The 19,680-nt window shown below is 49.7% G+C and overlaps 1 protein-coding gene across 2 annotated transcripts in view; it reads left to right on the top strand.

The window, feature by feature from the left end:
• cers3a (ceramide synthase 3a) overlaps positions 1-19,680 on the top strand; it is a 127,256-nt gene that overhangs the window by 94,131 nt on the left and 13,445 nt on the right. For both annotated transcript variants that reach the window (XM_072468798.1, XM_072468797.1), the window contains exon 10: positions 2,355-2,508. In XM_072468798.1, coding sequence (XP_072324899.1) covers positions 2,355-2,508 — 154 coding nt within the window. The remainder of the gene's footprint in view (positions 1-2,354; positions 2,509-19,680) is intronic.

Below are 19,680 nucleotides of genomic sequence, written 5' to 3'. Positions count from 1 at the left end.
GGGTGTCTGATTGAGGTTTGATGATATCAGATTTGATGTGTGTATTTAAAACTGGCCCAGTTTGAGCAGCCTAATCGGTGGAAAAGGCAGAATGGGAGCAGGGCCTGAGTGACTGCCATGACTTAACCTCCACCTCATCCTACCCAATTTCAGCCAAATTTCAGGGCCACAGAAACCTTTACGTGCGCCTGTAGACAGAGGTCAGGGAAGCAGGGTGACCATAGGCCTAGCCCGAGGACAAGGGAGCAGGGTGAAAATAGGCCGAGTCCAAGGCCAGGAGAGCAGGGTGAACATAGGCCTATCCCGAGGACAGGGGAGCAGGGTGAACATAGGCCTAGCCCGAGGCCAGGGGAGCAGGATGAACGTAGGCCCAGCCCGAGGACAGGGAATCGGGTTGAACATAGGCCTAGCCCGAGGCCAGGGGAGCAGGGTGATCATAGGCCTAGCCCTAGGCCAGGGGAACAGGGTGAACATAGGCCTAGCCCAAGGACAGGGAGCAAGGCAAACATAGGCCTATCCCAAGGACAGGAGAGCAGGGTGAACAGAGACCTAACCTGAGGCCAGGGGAGCAGGATGAATATTGGCCTATCCCGAGGATAGGGGAGCAGGGTGAACATAGGCCTAGTCTGAGGCCAGGGGAGCAGTGTGAACATAGGCCTAGCCCGAGGACAGGGGAGCTGGGTGAACATAGGCCTAGTCTGACGCTAGGTTAGCAGGGTGAACGTAGGCCTAGACCGAGGACAGGGGAGCTGGATGAACATAGGCCTAGCCTGAGGTCAGAGGAGCAGGGTGAACATAGGCCTAGCCCAAGGATACGGGAGCAGGGGGAGCATAGGCCCAACCCGAGGCTAGGGGAGCAGGGTGAGCATAGGCCTAGCCTGAGGACAGGGGAGCAGGGTCAGCATAGGCCTAGCTTGAGGACAGGGGAGCAGAGTGAGAATAGGCCTAACCCAGGCCAGGAGAAGAGGGTGAGTAGAGGCCTCACCGAGGACAGGGGAGCAGGGTGAACATAGGCTGAGTTCCAAGGCCAGGGGAGCAGTGTGAACATAGGCCAAGCCTGAGGCCAGGGGCGCAGTGTCAACATAGGCCTAGCCTGAGGCCAGGAGAGCAGGGTGAACATAGGCCCAGCCCAAGGACAGGGGATCAGGCTGAACATTGGCCTAAACCAAGGCCAGGGGAGCAGGATGATCGTAGGCCTCGCCCAAGGACAGGGGAGCAGGATGAACATAGGCCTAGACCGAGAACAGGGGAGTAGGGTTAGCATAGGCCTAGCCCGAGGACAAGGGAGTAGAGTAAGCATAGGCCTAACCCGAGGCCAGGGGAGCAGGGTGAACATACGCCGAGTTCCAAGGCCAGGGGTGCAGGGTGAACATAGGTCACGCCTGAGGCCAGGGGAGCAGTGTGAACATAGGCCTAGCCTGAGGCCAGGGGAGCAGGGTGAACATAGGCCTGGCCCGAGGCCAGTGGAGCAGGGTGTACATGGGCCTAGCCCGAGGCCAGGGGAGCAGGGTGAACATAGGCCTAGCCCGAGGATAGGGAGCAGGGTGAACGTAGGCTATCCCAAGGATATGGGAGCAGGGTGAACATAGGCCTAAACCGAGGCCAGGGTCGCAGGATGAACATAGGCCTAGCCCAAGGACAGGGGAGTAAGATGAACATAGGCCTAGACCGAGGACAGGGGAGTAGGGTGAGCATAGGCCTAGCCCGAGGACAGGGGAGTAGAGTGAGCATAGGCCTAACCCGAGGCCAGTGGAGCAGGGCGAGTATAGGCCTTGCCCAAGAACAGGGGAGCAAAGTGAGCATAGGCCGAGGCCAGGGGAGCAGGGTGAGCATAGGCCAAGCCCGAGGCCAGGGGAACAGCGTGAATATGAGCCTAGCTTGAGGCTATGGGTGCAGGGTGAGTATAGGCATAGCCCGAGGCCAGGGGAGCAGGGTGAGTATAGGCCTCGCCCAAGAACAGGGAAGCAGAGTGAGCATAGGCTGAGGCCAGGGCAGCAGGGAGCATGGTGAGCATAGGCCTAGACGAGGCCAGGGGAGCAGGGTGAGCATAGGCCGAGGCCAGGAGAAAAGGGTGAGCATAGGCCTAGTCCAAGCACGTGGAGGCCTTGCTGATCTTTCAGACAGGGCCTCATTTCAATAATTTGCTGGAAACTCCTACAACTCAGAATATTTGCCATTTCACTGCTGCTTATAAATATGCCTCTTCTCTAGGGGAGTTTTCCCTCCAACTTTTAACATAAATGGTCTTTCGAATATCCCAAAAGTTCAGTGTCAAGTGGTGATTATAATTATTTGTTTCAATGGCCACCGAGTACATCTGCCTTCAATGTTGTAACCTATATTCTTGTTGACAGGATCATCCACTGTACCTGGGTCTATCCAATACATCACTACCCTCCATTCTTTGGATATTATTTCTTCAATGCCATGCTCGTTGTCCTTCAGCTGCTCCATATTTTCTGGGCGTACCTCATCTTCCAAATGGTCGCAAAATTCTTCTCCAGTAAAGTAAGTTGTTCCCTGTCAGCGGAGAAATGTCCAGTGTGACGGGTAGTAGAATTGCCTCCAAACCATGCAGCACACACAGGGGCAGGCACTGACACTGGGTAATTCTATTTACCCTGCATAGAGATTGGGTTTATATGAATGGTTTAAACAATTTTCTCCTGTTCACTGTGGGGAGCATTTGTTTATTCCCTGTTCAATTCCATCACTGGTTTACTCTGCTCCTCAGCAGAGTAGGAATCTATCACTTTGGTATCCGAGTTGGCACTAATTCTGAGATTGACGCTTCCTTTCACTGGCTCGGTGCACTGAGAAGGGGAGAACTAACTGGTGTCCAGTGGAGTTTCAATAAGCTTTTTAAATAATTCTATCACGTTAAAAAATACAGTAAATGTATTTATACGCATTGTATAAAACTAACAGCAAATAAAAGTATTTTGTATTTGGGGTTATAAGACCATAAGACATAGGAGAAGAATCAGGTCACTCGGCCCATCGCGTCTGCTGTGCCATTCAATCGTGCCTGATATTTTTCTCATCCCCATTCTCTGCCTTCTCCCCATAACCCCTGATTCCCTTATTGATCAAGAACCTATCTATCTCTGTCTTAAAGACACTCAGTGATTTGGCCTCCACAGCCTTCTGCAGCAAAGAGTTCCACAGACTCACCACCCTTTGACTGGAGAAATTCCTCCACCTCTCTGTTTTCAAGGATCGTCCCTTTAGTCTGAGATTGTGTCCTCTACTTCTAGCTTTTCCTACAAGTGGAAACATCCTCTCCAAGTCCACTCTATCCAGGCCTCACAATATCCTGCAAGTTTCAATAAGATCCCCCCTCATTCTTCTAAACTCCAACGAGTACAGACCCAGAGTCCTCAACTGTTCCTCATACGACAAGCTCTTCATTCCAGGGATCATTCTTGTGAACTTCCTCTGGACCCTTTCCAAGGACAGCCCATCCTTCCTTAGATACGGGGCCCAAAACTGCTCCCAATACTCCAAATGGGGTCTGACCAGAGCCTTATGCAGCCTCAGAAGTACAGCCTGGCCTTGTATTCTAGCCCTCTGACATGAATGTTAACATTGCATTTGCCTTCCTAACTGCTGACTGAACCTGCATGTTAACCTTAGTTAACGTTAAGGATTAGTTAAGAGAGAAATGTTGACCAGGACAGCTTCCAATACGGCTATGTAATCTTTCATCTCAATCTGAACAGATAAGGCAGTTCAGCACTCCCTCAGTACTGACCCTCTGACAGTACAGCACTCCCTCAGTACTGACCCTCTGACAGTACAGCACTCCCTCAGTACTGACCCTGTGACAATGCAGCACTCCCTCAGGACTGACCCTGTGACAGTGCAGCACTCCCTCAGGACTGACCCTGTGACAGTGTAGCACTCCCTCAGGACTGACCCTGTGACAGTGCAGCACTCCCTCAGGACTGACCCTGTGACAGTGCAGCACTCCCTCAGTACTGACCCTCTGACAGTGCAGCACTCCCTCAGTACTGACCATACCGGCTGAGGTTATTCATGAAGGCCCCACCTTCTTAACCTCGCCGCTCGCCTGAGGAGTGGTGACTCTCGGGCTAAATCACCACCAACCAGTTCACTTTCAAGGGCAGCACGGTAGCATTGTGGTTAGCACAATTGCTTCACAGCTCCAGGGTCCCAGGTTCGATTCCAGCTTGGGTCACTGTCTGTGCAGTGTCTGCATATCCTCCCCGTGTGTCCGTGGGTTTCCTCCGGGTGCTCCGGTTTCCTCCCACAGTCCAAAGATGTGCAGGCTAGGTGGATTGGACATGAAAAATTGTCCTTAGTGTCCAAAATTGCCCTTAGTGTTGGGTGGGGTTACTGGGTTATGGGAATAGGGTGGAGGTGTTGACCTTGGATGGGGTGCTCTTTCCGGGAGCCGGTGCGGACTCGATGGGCCGAATGGCCTCCTTCTGCACTGTAAATTCTATGACCCTCTGACAGTGCAGCACTCCCTCAGGAGTGACCCTGTGACAGTGCCGCACTCCCTCAGGACTGACCCTGTGACAGTGCAGCACTCCCTCATTCCTGTCCCTCTGACAGTGCAGCACTCCCTCAGTATTAACCCTGTGACAGTGCAGCGCTCCCACAGTACTGACCCTCTGACAGTGCCGCACTCCCTCAATACTGACCCTCTGACAGTGCCGCACTCCCTCAATACTGACCCTCTGACAGTACAGCACTCTCTCAGTACTGCACTCAAGTGTCAGCCTAGTTTATGTGCTCAAATCTCTGGCGTGATCCTTGAACCCATAACCTTCAAACTCCGAGCTGAGATTGCTACCACCTGAGCCACACTTTGTAATATTACAGCCACTGGCAGCATGCAAAGAGAGGCACTCTGACTGGTGTTCAGTTAGAGAGCAAACTGTTTATTCACCCCTTCTGCTGTCTACATGATAATTAATGATTTTTATTATAGAATTAGTGCTCCCCTCTAGTGCTGGTGCTTTGTCTTAACAGGTTATCACCTCATTGCTCCATGTGAATGTCCTGCATATGAAACCCATTAAGAGACAATTAGGCAGCTATTACTCGACTCGATGTTTACAGAAAGAAGTCTTACAACACCAGGTTAAAGTCCACCAGGCCACCAAATAATGGGAAGGTGCAAGAGGGACATTTTCAGGGAAATTACTGAGAGGAGCAGTTTATTCTTTGATGGGAAGTTTGTGTCACTGGGGCTAGGTCAGCATTTGTTGCCCACCCCTAGTTGCCCTTGAGACGGTGATGGTGAGCCACCTTCTCGAATTGCAGCGGCCCGTGCGGTGCAGGTACAGTGAGTTCCAGGTTTTGACCCAGCGACAATGACAGAGTTATAGAGGAAGTGATAATGGGAGACATTAACCACTCCAATGTGAGTCGAATGGAATAAGCTACAGTGGGAGAGTGTTCCAGTAATAGTGATCGTAGTATCACAAGTAGTAGATACGTTACAGTGAAGGACCAGGGGAAACCTAGGATAAACATAACTCTCGGGGTGAGGCTGTGCTGCTGACCCTGTGCTTCACTTCACCACTGTGTGTTGGTTGTTTGGTTTCAATTAAATTGTTGAACTATTTGCTTTGTTGAAGTTTTTTGGGGAGTTTGAGCAGGTGGCAAATAAGAAAGTGGCTTTTATTGCCAGGAAAAATCTGTTCAAGAGGAATTTTATTCCCAGTGCCATAAGCTGACTAAATAACAATGTGAATTTAGCCTGTTGTTTTCATTTATTTTAACTGTAGTAAGTGCTTTCATGGTAGAGTGTTATGTGTTTGTATGGTATGGATGTGTGTAACATTTGCACAAATGTATGAATGTAGGTATACATGAAGTATTCCCTGTTTTTAACTAATGAGTGTATGATTATAATTATACTGGAGGTGAAGCCAAAGACAAATTTCCACTTTAGCATGGACAATAAAGCTCTCCCCTCTCCATTCAATCAGAGTGGATGATTCAGGTGCAGTCTACTTAAATTTCCACATGGGGGGCAAGGAGAGAAACCATAGTCAGAGCTCCCTGGATGTCAAAGGCAGCACGGTAGCACAGCAGTTAACACAGTTGCTCCACAGCTCCAGGGTTCCAGGTTTGATTCCCGGCTTGGGTCACTGTCTGTGCGGAGTCTGCACATTCTCCTCGTGTCTGCGTGGGTTTCCTCCGGATGTTCCGGTTTCCTCCCACAGTCCAAAGATGTGCAGGTTACATGGATTGGCCATGATCATGGAATCATCGAATTTGCTGTGCAGAAGAAGGCCATTCGGCCCATCGAGTCACCACTGGCCACTTAAGCCGAACCTATCCCCGTTACCCAGTAACCCCACCTAACCTTTTTGGCCACTAAGGGCAATTTAGCAGAGCCAATCCACCTCTGCCCAAAAAGGTTTGGTGGGGTTACTGGGTTACGGGGATAGGGTGGAGGTGTGGGCTTAAGTGGGGTGCTCTTTCCAAGGGCCGGTGCAGACTTGATGGGCTGAATGGCCTCCTTCTGCACTGTAAACACTATGATTATTGTTCCAAGTAGGCCAAAGCAAAAGAAGGTGGTATATGACGAGGGAGGATCAGACTCGCCATAATCTGTACAGAGGAGCAATGAGAAAGGGAAAAGGCATGTAAAGAGTCAATACTGGAATAGATTATTGGCAGACAGAAAAGGGAATTCAAACGTCTTTTAAAGGCGGATTATCAGTAAAAGCTTTGTAAGCGGAATGGTGGCGCTAATTAGGTAACAGACTTGAGATCTGGGGGGGGGGGGGTCACGTCATGTGAGCACAGGAATGGCTGTGTTTTTCACGAGCCCTGGCTCTGCTTATCTTGTAATCCTTTATTTTATCCTGGTGCATGTTTCATATTTGTCTTTTCTTGGGATATATATCTTCTGCTATGTCCCTGGAGAATCCTGATTGGTCTTTTACAAAGAGGAGCTGAGATAAATTGCAGAGAATCCCCTGGCGATGGGGTGGGCTGGGGTGGGGCCCAGCTTGCGATGGCGTTGTTGCTGGTGAGCAGGCCTTCGCCACGGCAGTGCTGTGTCCATCCGGATGATGGCCGCCATTAAGAATATTGTTCTGGATGAAGATCTTGGCTTTGTGGTGTACGTCCTTAGAACTCACTTTGAAGATTTGAGGTATCCTTGGGACAATGGTGGAAGCGCATGAGAGAGTCCTTGTGCTCAGAAGAGCACTTTCCCTGGTAAGGACCACCTTCGCGACATTGAGATTCTGCTGCTTGGCACGTCGTTTATCCTGACGGGCTCGGGAGGTAGGGGCCGGGCAATGGCAAGCCTGGCTGCTGGCGTGAGGTGGGAGGCAAGTTCCCGATTGGCTACCATGCTTTAATAATCTTGATTTGGAGGCTGGGTGCATTAGAGTCAAAGGAGCACAACGTATCCGAACGTTAGCCCCCCAACCACTGACCATATATCATCGTATCCTTGATGCTCATCACAACGGGTTGGAGGTGGCTGAGAGGATCGAGCCACCCCACAACGGGTTGGACGGCGGCATGGTGGAAGTGAAGGTGCTTCATTCATTGCAATCCTTGAAAGATCCTGAGGAGGACAGGGACAGATCATGTTTTGCGTTGGTCTTCTCGAGCAACATAAATGGCATAATTACCCTGCCATTCTTCTGCAATCCTGGACGTTACTCCCCTGTGATTATGATGTTGATTATTTAGTGTTGTCTTTTCTCCTGCAAGACCGTGCGAGATGTGAGCACGAGGGCGGGTGTCCTGTTCCAGCAAAAATCATATCGAGTCGATTATGTGAAATCTGGCGTGTGCAGTTTTACTCGTTTTTGTCATGTTAAAATCCTTGAGTGATGGAAGGGGAGTGCTTTTTGCCACTCCTTATCTCATTTATAAGGAAGATGAGTGTAGTCAGGGTGGGGTGAAGGGTGGATGGTGGGGGAGAGTTGGATTATAGGGTTAGCTCAGTCCTCACTTTGATTGAGTATTGCCCCCCCACCCCCCACCCCCGATTTGAGGTTACCCTATGGGGTTTTTATTTTTATTTTTTTGTTATTTTGAATTTAAGAATTCGTGCCCATCTCCATCGATGGCCCCGGTCAGATTATGCGTGGGAATTCTTCAGAAGCTTTGCTAAAATCCATATAGACTCCATCAGGAAGGACGGAGCAGGAGTTAAAGGGGGCATTAATTGGTAGTGGTGGAGGGTGGTTGGAGAGGTGGTGTGGCAGTTTTCCACGGAGGGAATCAGTGAGGGTAGTTAGCCTGGGAGCAGGGAGAAGGAGATGAGGAAATAGTCGGATGGTCATAAAATATCCAGGACACGAGAGTTCAGAGGAGAGTTTCAGATGAGGAGGGCTACTCCAGCCTGTTTTAGCTCATCTGTCTAGGACAACTGTCAAGTCCCCACAATGCAGCATTCAATTACTTCTGAAATGTTTTGAGGAGATGGCGAGGTTGTGAATACAGCTCTGGATGTGGAGTTTATACATTAAAGCAGGAATAGAAAAGCAGACGGTGGGAGGAGAAAGATCTGCGGAGTTTAGATTGAAGAGGACATGCAGTTGCTCAGCTAGGGAAGGGAGGATGGCTGAGACTTTGAGCAAATTGGTGTTGGGTATTGAGGTTATGCGCGACAAGTATTTTAAGTGAGGTGGAAGCGATGGAAGAGGCTGAGCTACCCAAAGGAAGAGAGGGTTCTGGAAGTGTGACCCATCTGGTTTGTGAAGTGAGCAGGTGGAGGTATAATCACACCACAATTGTATAGAATGGTTCATGTTTCATTGATTTATTCAGGAGTGCTTGTGTTCTTTTCAAAGCCATGTTAAGCTGTGAGCTTTTAAGATATAAGATAACACGTACAAACAGCTCCCAGTGAAGTGGAAAGTATACAATGGGCCAATAAAGTTATGAACATGATGTGGTGGTAGTCTGCAGGACAAATCCTCGCAGGGGTTTGTTTAACTAAAGGATCATGTTGACAACGTTTGAGGGCATTTATCGTACATGTTGTGACATAAGTTCACAAATGAGGAGCACAAATAAATCTTTATTCAACGTACCAGGACTGATGTGTTCCTGTGGCCCAGAGTTTTGCTTGGGCTCAGGAAAACCAACACCCTCACATTTGCACCTTCTGAAATGCACACCCGACCCAGATGTGACTTTGGCTCGGGATTCTTGCCATTTCACAGAGGTTCACGTGCGTTTTTTGAGCCAGAGTGAAATACGGGAAAATTGTGGGTGTAGAGGTGGACTAGTTAGAAGGCCCGTCTCGGTATCCAACAGAGAAGCCCAGCTCCCAAAATTGTTTAAAGACCCGCTAATCCTAAATTCACTCCCCATCTACTCTCCTAACCCATCAGATCAAGCATGCCCCCTTGGAACAACCATACCACCCCGTCAAACATCCCTGTCCTTCATGTAACCTGTGTTGCTAAATTTTGCTATATTTATTTGGCTCTGAATATGGCGGTCAATATGGTCGCCTTCCTTCATTCTAATTACGTTTTCTCTAGAGTCGCCAGGTATCTTTCGATGCCGTCACAAGGTTCAAACTGAATACTGATCGAAGACTCGATACACCAGTTAGTTAGTTCAAAGTCAAATGCTTGTTTATTTACACACACAGTTAAATATACTCATGCACAAATACTACAGACTAAACTATCACTACTGCTAAAGCCTATACTTAGCTTCGGGCGCCCACTCAGTCAGAGGAACAATGGCCGTTGTTCTGAGGCTGCTGGGGTGGAACTGGTACGGGATAACAGCTAAGGTCGTCTGTCTGGTATCGTGCGTTGACCTTGGACTTACTTGCTTCTGGTGCAGCTGGTGGACAGGTTAGAGCCGGGTCCAAGAGAACGATTCTCTCTTGGGGGCTCCTTCTTATACCCAAAGGGGCTTCACGCTCTTTTGGGCGGGCCTTGAACTTGGCCCCAATCAATTGGGCAGTTTCTTGATCATTCATATTGATCTCGTCCAATAAAGGGGTGGGTGCCCTGATGGCTGGGCATGTCCTAGGTGGTCGTTGGCCTGCTTTGTTCCGGTCTCCTCTGGCACCGGGGTGTCTGCCTTAGTATCGGTGACTCAAATGTTACTCTTTTGTTCCCGGACATGGGCCATTAGTATACTAATGGGCCTGCAGTCTTGTTCTTGCCTGGGAACTGCGACTCCAATCAACAGACAAACCCTGAACCTGCTTGTTTTCTCAGTATTGTCCATTTTCCCTGCAATCTTTGCAACGTGTCCATTTTGTAATTGGGAAGTGGCCATCCCAGATGGCCACACTTGCATAGCCACTCACTCCGTATCCAGTATGTACAGCCCTCCGGAACCATGCAATAACAATGGGAATTATTGCAAACTAATTGGAAACATTTAAACCTCTAACAATCTAATAAAACCGTCAAATCAAACACTATCATTGCTAATGGAAAGAAAAAAACCTACTCCAATGTAAAATAAATTGTTATCCTTTAATTGCCTATTAGGTTTGTAAAGAAACAAGAAACCTCATCCAAGGCTGAGCTCCCCAAAGATAGAGACATTTCTGGAAGTGTGACCCGTTTGGTTTGTGAAGTGAGCAGGCCGAGATACAATCACACCACATTGGTATAGAATGGTTCATGTTTTGCATCAAAGACATACCGTTACATGGCCTGCTAAAACTGTCAACCATTCTTCAATCAAGGGACCAGCTGCTGAGTAGAAGCCACCATAAGCGTTTGCAACCCATCCAAGCATATACAATGGCTATAGCAACTGACAGAACAGCATGAAGTGCATGTTAATCAGTGGAGCGGAGTAGGTGCAAAAAGCTTTTCGATTTTCAAAAGTTTATTTTTAAAGAAGCAAGAGCTGTAAGTTGATTTAAATCACAGTACAAAACATGGCAACAGAGTCTGACAGGACATTTTCTGACATTTTTTAAAAAGTATGTTTGTTAATGTTTTATTTTTTTGGCAAACAATGCAACAAAATTACAAAAATTATTTTTCGCCATAGGCAAAGAAAAAATGGCTCCATATGCATGAATTCAGAGGGGAACGGGACATTATAACTGGCTTGATACAATCATTAGACATAGCTAGATACCGTCAACTACCTATGCTCCAGTTGAGGGGGGAGGGGGAACGGGGGAATGATGCGGCCAGCACGGGTGACCCCAACCCATCTTGACTGACAACAGAATCAGCATCATACAGACCAAGAGGTTGGATGACCAACCCAGCCCCAGGCCTTGGAGATAGGATTAAATGTGCTCCATCGAATTTGAGCTTTCCAACCTGCAGATTAAAATCCACACAACATGGCAGCCTGTTCCCAAACTCAGCTAGGAACCCCTCCACCACCTCACCGGAGACTCCAGGCATGACCAGGCTCCCCACTGGCTCCCCTTGATCCTCACCTGATCTTTCCAGGCTGGCAAAAGGCCATGCAACAGGGACTCAACCATGCAGAAGCGGGCCTGCACAAGAACCTCCTTGGGTGCTGCCACCACCTTCATAAGGACACCTCACAACTCTTACAATTGGGCTTTAACATCCTGCACCTCAGAGCCAAGATTATCAGATGGAAGCAAATGTCAGTGTGCACCGCATCGTCAGGGTGGAAAACCTCTCAAAGGCAGCTGTGCTACCAAAAACTAGGCCCCACCCCAACTCCCTCCAACCACCATGAAGGTTAAGGCATATTGCCTTGACTGAAAGATGCTGAAACATTGACCAACCAATCTCGGTACGTGGTAAAGCCCTGTGAATTGGGAAGAGCCATAAAGGAGGTGTGCACAAAGATAACAATAAAGATTGAAAGATTAGCAGATGCAGAGCTTGTGGAAATGCAGCCGCTCCCATGCTCACATCACGTGATCCCCGAATTTTCTCATACCAATAGCTCAAAGAGAAAAAAAGAGAGGCCCAAAGGAAAAACTACAACCTCAAGGAAGTGTCAGAAGGAACCCTGTTGTCTCTAGATACGTAGTCTGCCCAGGCTATTAAAGGAGAAAGGCAGGGATTCTTAACTTCAAAATAACAGAAAAAAACAAACAAAAATAAAAACCTGATCTGGTTACCTCTAACTGGGGGACTATCCTCAATTTTAGCGAGGGCTGAACCAACCCTATCATCCAGCTCCACCCCGACCATCCACCCATCACCCTGCCATGGCTCCACTCATCTTCATTATAAACGAGATAAGGGGTGTCGATAAAGCACTCCCTCCCATAACCACAAGGATGATAACACATTACGATAAAAAGGAGTAAAACTGCAAAGACCACATTTCACATCGATTCAATTTCATTTTTGCTAGAACAGGAAAACAGACGACATTCGTCCTGGTGCTCATACCTCGAATGGCCTTTTCAGTAGAAAAGACACCAGTAAATCACCGACAACATTATAAGGGAGTAACGTCCAGGATTATAATATCATCTATGTTGCTCGAGAAGGCTGAGGGGAAGATAGGGTCTATGAACACTCCTCAGGATCTCTCAAGGATTCCAATGAACAAAGCACCTTCACTTCCACTATGCCTCCACTCCAATGCCAAAGCAAACAGTGCAGTATTTTGGAACCGTGTCTCCTTCATTCAATTACATACCGAAAATTTTATTGGCATAGTCCTGTATACTACCCCATGTCTCCCCATCAATGTTGACTGCCAAGTCTCTTTCCCAAGACTGCAGGGTACCCAATATACTCACACAGGATCTAAAATACAAGGTATCATGAAACTTTCTAATTAACTGTTTAGCCTCTGCAGAAGTCCGCGCTGCCCTGAATGGGAGAGAGAGTGGAAGTCAGTTTAGATCTCTCTTCTAGTTGATAAACCATCCTCCATGAGTATTAATAATTATAGGATTCTCACACCCAGCCCTTTAAGAACCCAAGATGAGAGGCTAATTGGTTTGGTACCCTCCAATCCCCCCCTTAGATCCTGGGAGCTGCAACCTGGCCAACTTCAAACAAGGCTTCTTTTTATTCCATATGAATGAGCTGGATCACTCCATTGATCGCCTTTAAGACCTCAGCAGACAATAAGATTGGCAACATCTGTAAAGGATACAGCAATCTAGCCAACACATTAATCTTAATCAATGCAATCTACCCAGCCACAAAGCCGGCAGGGCGACCAATGAGCCAGGTCCCACCTAAAGGACGCAATTATCTGAGGAAAATGTGCCCCCATACAGTTGCTTAAAGAAAGGGGTAATTACAACAGCTTGGTAAGTAAATCCCGAAGGGGAGAACCTGAAATGGAAGTTAGCGAAGGGGCTTGTCCACCTCTCAGCCCTCCCACTGGCATAGTCTCAGACTTGGTAAAATTAATCTTGTAACTATCACATCAATAATAAGAGGTATCGAGACGTCTGGTTTCGATATAAACAGCAGCACATCATCAGCATGAAGCATAATCTTATGCTGCTTCCCCCCCACCCAGCTGCACAACCCAAAATCCAGAGGCTGCTGTCTAAAAGCCTCTGTCAGAGGCTCTATGGCCAAAGCAAACAGCAAGGGGTATAAGGGTTAGCCCTGCCTAGTCGCTCTCTGAAGGCCAAAATTCTCAGATCTATAACCATTCGTAAGCACTGTTGCCAAGGGCCTCTGATACAGCGCATGTATCCACGTAGAATATTCCTCTCCCAACTCAAATCTACGCACCGTATAAACCAAGTCACCCCATTCCACAAGGTCAATATCTTTCTCCGTGTGCAGGGAAATCAGGAACCCATCCGACGCCCGCTTTGGAAAGACTTGGATAACATTGTCACCTTCTGACGTTATTGCAAGAATTCCGACCCTTTATGAACCCAGTCTGATCACCCCAGGCGATGAATGGGAGAATTCCCCCACTACACCAACACTTTAAACCAACAATTTCAAATCAACATTCAGAAGTGAGTTGGTCGATAGGATGCACACTCCTCTGGGTTCTTGCCTGCCTTCAAAATCAGGGAAAGATTTGCTCCTCAGAGTGTCGGTGATAGCAGACCTGTCCCAAACGAATGACAATGAACAAATATATCAGCAAGTCCTCAAATTCCCTGGAAAACTCGCACCGAAAATCATTCTGCCCCGGGACCTTACACGGTTGGAACTCCCTAATGGCCACAGCCTCCTCCCTTTCAGAGATGGGAGCATTTAGGACCAGCCGTTGATCCTCCGATACTATGGGATACTCGATGGAAGGAAATAAGTGCTCCATACAGGGCAGCACGGTAGCACAAGTGGATAGCACTGTGGCTTCACAGCGCCAGGGTCCCAGGTTCGATTCCCCGCTGGGTCACTGTCTGTGCGGTGTCTGCACGTTTTCCCCGTGTCTGCATGGATTTCCTCCGGGTGCTCCGGTTTCCTCCCACAGTCCAAAGACGTGCAGGTTTGGTGGATTGGCCATGCTAAATTGCCCTTAGTGTCCAAAAAGGTTCGGAGGAGTTATTGGGTTACGGGGATAGGGTGGAAGTGAGGGCTTAAGTGGGTTGGTGCAGACTCGAGGGGCCGAATGGCCTCCTTCTGCACTCTTATCTTCTATGTACATGTCAGAATATCCCCAGAATGGCCCGCCTTATATAACTGCATATAAAAATCCCTAATTGCTTTATTAATGACCATAGTTTCAATTAGCCTATTAGCCCTGGAATCAGCCCTCTTCTTAGGCCAGAAAACCAAATATTTACTCAGCATGTTCCTGAATTCATACAATTTTTGTTTCACAACCATTAAACTCCTCTCGGCCCGCTGGCTCAGCAAGGAATCAAGCACCTCCAGAGCCACGTTTATCTCCCTCAACAACTGCCGGTTGGGTCTTTCCCAAACTCCTCCGCTTTGGCAAATCTAACCTCCAACCGCCTTTTTGTAAGGGCCACGAAGAATCCAGCACGAGTTTTAAGGATACAAAGTAATAACATTTATTTACTATAACAATATATACATAACAGTAGCGGTAACTTCCCTTGCTACCTTCTCCTTCCTGCTGGTTCCTGAACTGGCCAGCTTATTTATACTAGGAGTTTCTCCGCCCCCCTCATTGGGGAAGTTCATACTCCCACAGGATTGTGGGATAGTCATTAGTCCCCAGCCAATCGTAAGTAGGCAGGTTATAACATCCCTCCCCCCCCAAAGTCCAAGGAATCCACCGAAGACCCTGGCGAAGGAAGGCGTCGGACTCGTTTGGCCGCAGGCCGGACGCCATTTGCACGCGGCGCTGGATCAGGCGGCGTGTAACGAGACGGAGACCGCGCTTCCGTGATGAATGACGCGGTTGTACATCCACGGCCCGTGGACCCGAGGATTCCTCCTCTGATGCATCCTGTGTCTCCATCTCGGAGTCAGAGTCTGCTGCCTCCTACATGTCAGCGTCTCTACCTCCATTTGGTCCCGTAACGACCTGCGCAGGCTTCGAGTGAGGCACCAGTGGAAGATTTTGAGGACTACCTTCCCTTGTCTCTGGTCTTTGCGGCTGTTGAAATGAGCTCCGGGGGCGGGGAAACTTTTGAGGGGATGATCTTCTGGACCGGACGTGGTCTACATGTTTTCGCTGGAGACGACCCTGGGCTTGCACTTGGTAAGATATAGGGCCCGTTTGGCGAAAGATTACACCAGGAACCCATTGGGCACCACCAGCAAAATTCCGCACGAATACTGGGTCACCGGGTGCAAACTGCCGCATCGGACGATGCCGAGACAATCCCTGTCCCTGCCGTTCTTGTGTGCGGCGTACTTTTGCGCCAATGTCCGGGAAAACCATACTAAGGCGGGTGCAGAGTCTCCGGCCCATTAGGAGTTCTGCGGGAGCTACCCCAGTCACTGCATGGGGGGTGGTCCTGTACGTAAACAAAAACCGAGCCAGTCTCGTGTCCATTGATCCGGAAGACTGCTTCTTTACGCCTCTTTTGAATGTCTGCACTGCACGCTCTGCCAACCCATTTGAAGCCCGGTGGTAAGGGGCAGTGCGGATATGGCGGATGCCGTTCATCTTTGTAAACCTAGCAAACTCCTCACTCGTGAATGGAGTGCCATTATCCGTGACCAGCACCTCGGGGAGGCCATGCGTACTAAATGATAAACGCATCTTTTCAATTGTTGCGCAGGACGTTGTCCCCTGCATCTTATGCACCTCCAGCCATTTGGACTGGGCGTCAATTAGTAGAAGGAACATGGATCCCTGAAAAGGGCCTGCGAAATCTGCATGCAAGCGTGCCCAAGGCCGCCCTGGCCATTCCCAGTGATGTAGGGGCGCGGCCGGCGGAAGCTTCTGATGCTCCTGGCAAATGGAGCAGTTTTGGGCCACCTTCTCAATGTCGGTGTCGAGGCCTGGCCACCAGACATAACTCCGGGCCAACATTTTCATCTTGGTCACGCCCGGATGCCCATTGTGCAAGTCTGATAATATCAGCTCCTGGCCTTTTCCGGGACAATCACACGCGTCCCCCACAAGAGGATGCCGTCTTCCACGCTGAACTCTGACAGCTTGGAGGAAAATGCCCGCAACTCGCCTGGGAGCTGTCTATGCTGCCCACCATACAGGACTATGTGCCGAACCTTTGACAGGACTGGCTCCGTCTGGGTCCACTCACAGATCTGTGATGCCGTGACAGGCAAGGTGTCCATAAAATTTAGGGTTGCAACCACCTCACCGGTCGTGGGGGTCGACATGGGGCCGGTCGATAAAGGCAATCGGCTCAGTGCGTCGGCATTTGCTATCTGCGTGCCTGGTTTGTGCTCCAGAGAATACTCATATGCAGCAAGCAACAAAGCCCAGCGCTGGATCCGTGCAGAAGCAATGGGCGGTATTGGCTTATCCTCTCTGAAGAGTCCCAGCAGGGGCTTATGATCAGTCACGATAGTGAAATGGCGGCCGTACACATACTGGTGGAAGCGTTTCACCGCGAAAACCACTGCCAGGCCCTCCTTCTCGATCTGCGCGTATTTTTTCTCCGCCGCAGTCAATGTGCGGGAGGCGAAAGCTATCGGTCGCTCGGCCCCGTTCTCCATCTTGTGGAACAGGACGGCCCCAATACCATACGGGGATGCATCACATGTGACGAGCAAAGGCTTTCCCGGATCATAGTGGGTTAGTAACCCAGACGACGACAATTGTTGATTTACCCGCCGGAAAGTGGTTTCTTGCGGCTGACCCCAAACCCAGGTGTGATTTTTCTTTCGCAGCAGGTGCAAAGGGGCCAGCGTAGTTGCCAGATTGGGGAGGAACTCCCCGTAATAGTTTACGAGACCGAGAAAAGAACGAAGATGCGAAGTGTCAGTCGGGGTGGGGGCATGTTGAATTGCACGCACCTTCTCTGCGACGGGGTGCAGACCCTCGCGGTCCACCCGATAACCTAGGTAGACTACTTCTTTTGCCTGAAATACGCACTTTGTGCGACGTAAACGGACTCCAGCCTCCGAAAGGCGTCTAAGGACAGCCTCCAGATTTTCCAAATGCTCTTGCTCCGACGTCCCTGTAATCAACACGTCATCTAGGTAGACAGCCACATGTGGTAAACCTCTCAAAATGCCCTCCATAACACGTTGAAAAATTGCGCAGGCAGAGGATACTCCAAAGGGCAACCGTGTATATTCATACAGGCCCCGGTGTGTGTTAATTGTTACATATGCTCGGGAGGCAGGGTCCAGCTCCAACTGCAGGTAGGCGTGACTCATATCTAATTTTGTGAATGAGAGTCCACCTGCAAGTTTCGCGTATAGATCCTCTATGCGAGGCATTGGATATCGGTCGAGTCGGAAAACTGTATTCACTGTAAGTTTATAGTCGCCACACAAGCGAACTGTGGCATCTGGCTTCATTACTGGTACAATTGGTGCTGCCCAGTCAGCAAAACGGACAGGCCTGATAATACCCAAACTCTCCAAACGAGTGAGCTCCCCTTCTACCTTCTCGAGCAAGGCGTAAGGCACTGGGCGCGCCCGGAAATAGCGCGGCGTGGCTCCTGGTTCAACTTGGATACGGGCTACGGCCCCTTTTATTTTCCCCAAACCAGGCTGGAATACCTCTGGGTATCGTCCTAGCACCTCAGTCAACCCTCCAGAAACTGTTGGGAGGATGTGCTGCCATTGCAACCGCAAATGGCGCAACCAGTCCCGACCCAACAGGCTGGGCCCATGGCCACGCACTACGATAAGTGGGAAACGCCCCTCCTGGCGTCCATAGACAACAGGGGTCATTGTAGTTCCTGCAATGTCCAGTGGTTCCCCCGTGTAGGTGGCCAACCTGGCCTGTGAGTCAGTTAAGGTAAGGGTCTGTATACCCTGCTTGATGCGGTCGAATGTCCTCTGGGCGATCACGGAGACCGCTGCACCAGTATCCAACGCCATCTCCAGCGGGTGGCCATTGACCCATACTGTCACCTTAATGGGGGCCACACGGGGAGCTGCCACACAATGCAGCTGCAGGCAGTCGTCCTCCGTCTCCACGTCCTCAGGAGTGGTCTCCGCAGGTTCATCCACATGGAAGGTACGGCCTCTGGGCTGGCCCCAGTTACGGCCCCTGGGCTGGTCCCAGTTTCGGTCAGAACGACGGTGCCTCTGGCATCCCCAGGACCGCCGTCCGCGACGGGGTCGGCGCCTACAAGTCTGACACGGACATGGCTCCTCATCCATTGGCTCTGGAGAAGGCTCCCTTCGGGGAGGAATGTCCGATGGCCACTGGCGTCGGTCCGGACGTTGCCTCGCCCTCGGTACTGCAGGAGTGCGGGGGGACGTTTTTGGGCGGAAAGGGTTGCGCCCCAAGGCATGCACTTCCATTCCCTGTAGCTCCTGTACCCCTCGCTCTGCGCTCTCTCGGGACAAGACTATTTGTATTGCCTGTTGAAAAGTCAATGTTGGCTCCGCTAACATCTTTCTCTGGGTTGCTACATTGTTAATACCGCAAACCAAACGGTCGCGTAACATTTCTGACAAGGTCTCACCATAGTCACAGTATTCCGCAATCCCGCGTAGCCTGGATAAAAAAAAAAAAATCGGCAAGGGATTCTCCAGGGGTCCTCTCAGTGGTATTAAACCGGTAACGCTGGACTATCGTGGACGGGGTTGGGTTAAAGTGTTGCCCCACTATATTCACAAGTTCGTAAAACGTTTTGGTGTCCGGCGCAGCTGGGTACGTAAGGCTCCTAATCACCCCAAACGTATGCGGCCCGCAGGCGGTGAGCAATATGACCACCTGGCGCTCGTTTTCAGTGATATTGTTTGCCCGGAAATAGTAACGCATCCGTTGTGTGTACTGGTTCCAGCTTTCCAGCGCAGCATCAAAAATATCCAAACGTCCGTACAGAGGCATGGTATAATAGAAAACAACTTCCAACCTGTATCCAACAAAAATCCAGGGAGGTGGCTTCAGCAGTGTAGACAGCTATTCACTTTTACCTTCGTCGCCAGTTTTGTAAGGGCCACGAAGAATCCAGCACGAGTTTTAAGGATACAAAGTAATAACATTTATTTACTATAACAATATATACATAACAGTAGCAGTAACTTCCCTTGCTACCTTCTCCTTCCTGCTGGTTCCTGAACTGGCCAGCTTATTTATACTAGGAGTTTCTCCGCCCCCCCCTCATTGGGGAAGTTCATACTCCCACAGGATTGTGGGATAGTCATTAGTCCCCAGCCAATCGTAAGTAGGCAGGTTATAACACGCCTCCTCTTCACTATGCATGTCCAATTCCCCCACCAGGACAGTCTG

This window comes from Scyliorhinus torazame, chromosome 12, assembly GCF_047496885.1.
Source record: "Scyliorhinus torazame isolate Kashiwa2021f chromosome 12, sScyTor2.1, whole genome shotgun sequence".
NCBI lineage: Eukaryota > Metazoa > Chordata > Chondrichthyes > Carcharhiniformes > Scyliorhinidae > Scyliorhinus > Scyliorhinus torazame.
The sequence above is the reverse complement of the archived record's forward strand: the minus strand, read 5'-3'. Positions and strand labels throughout refer to the sequence as shown.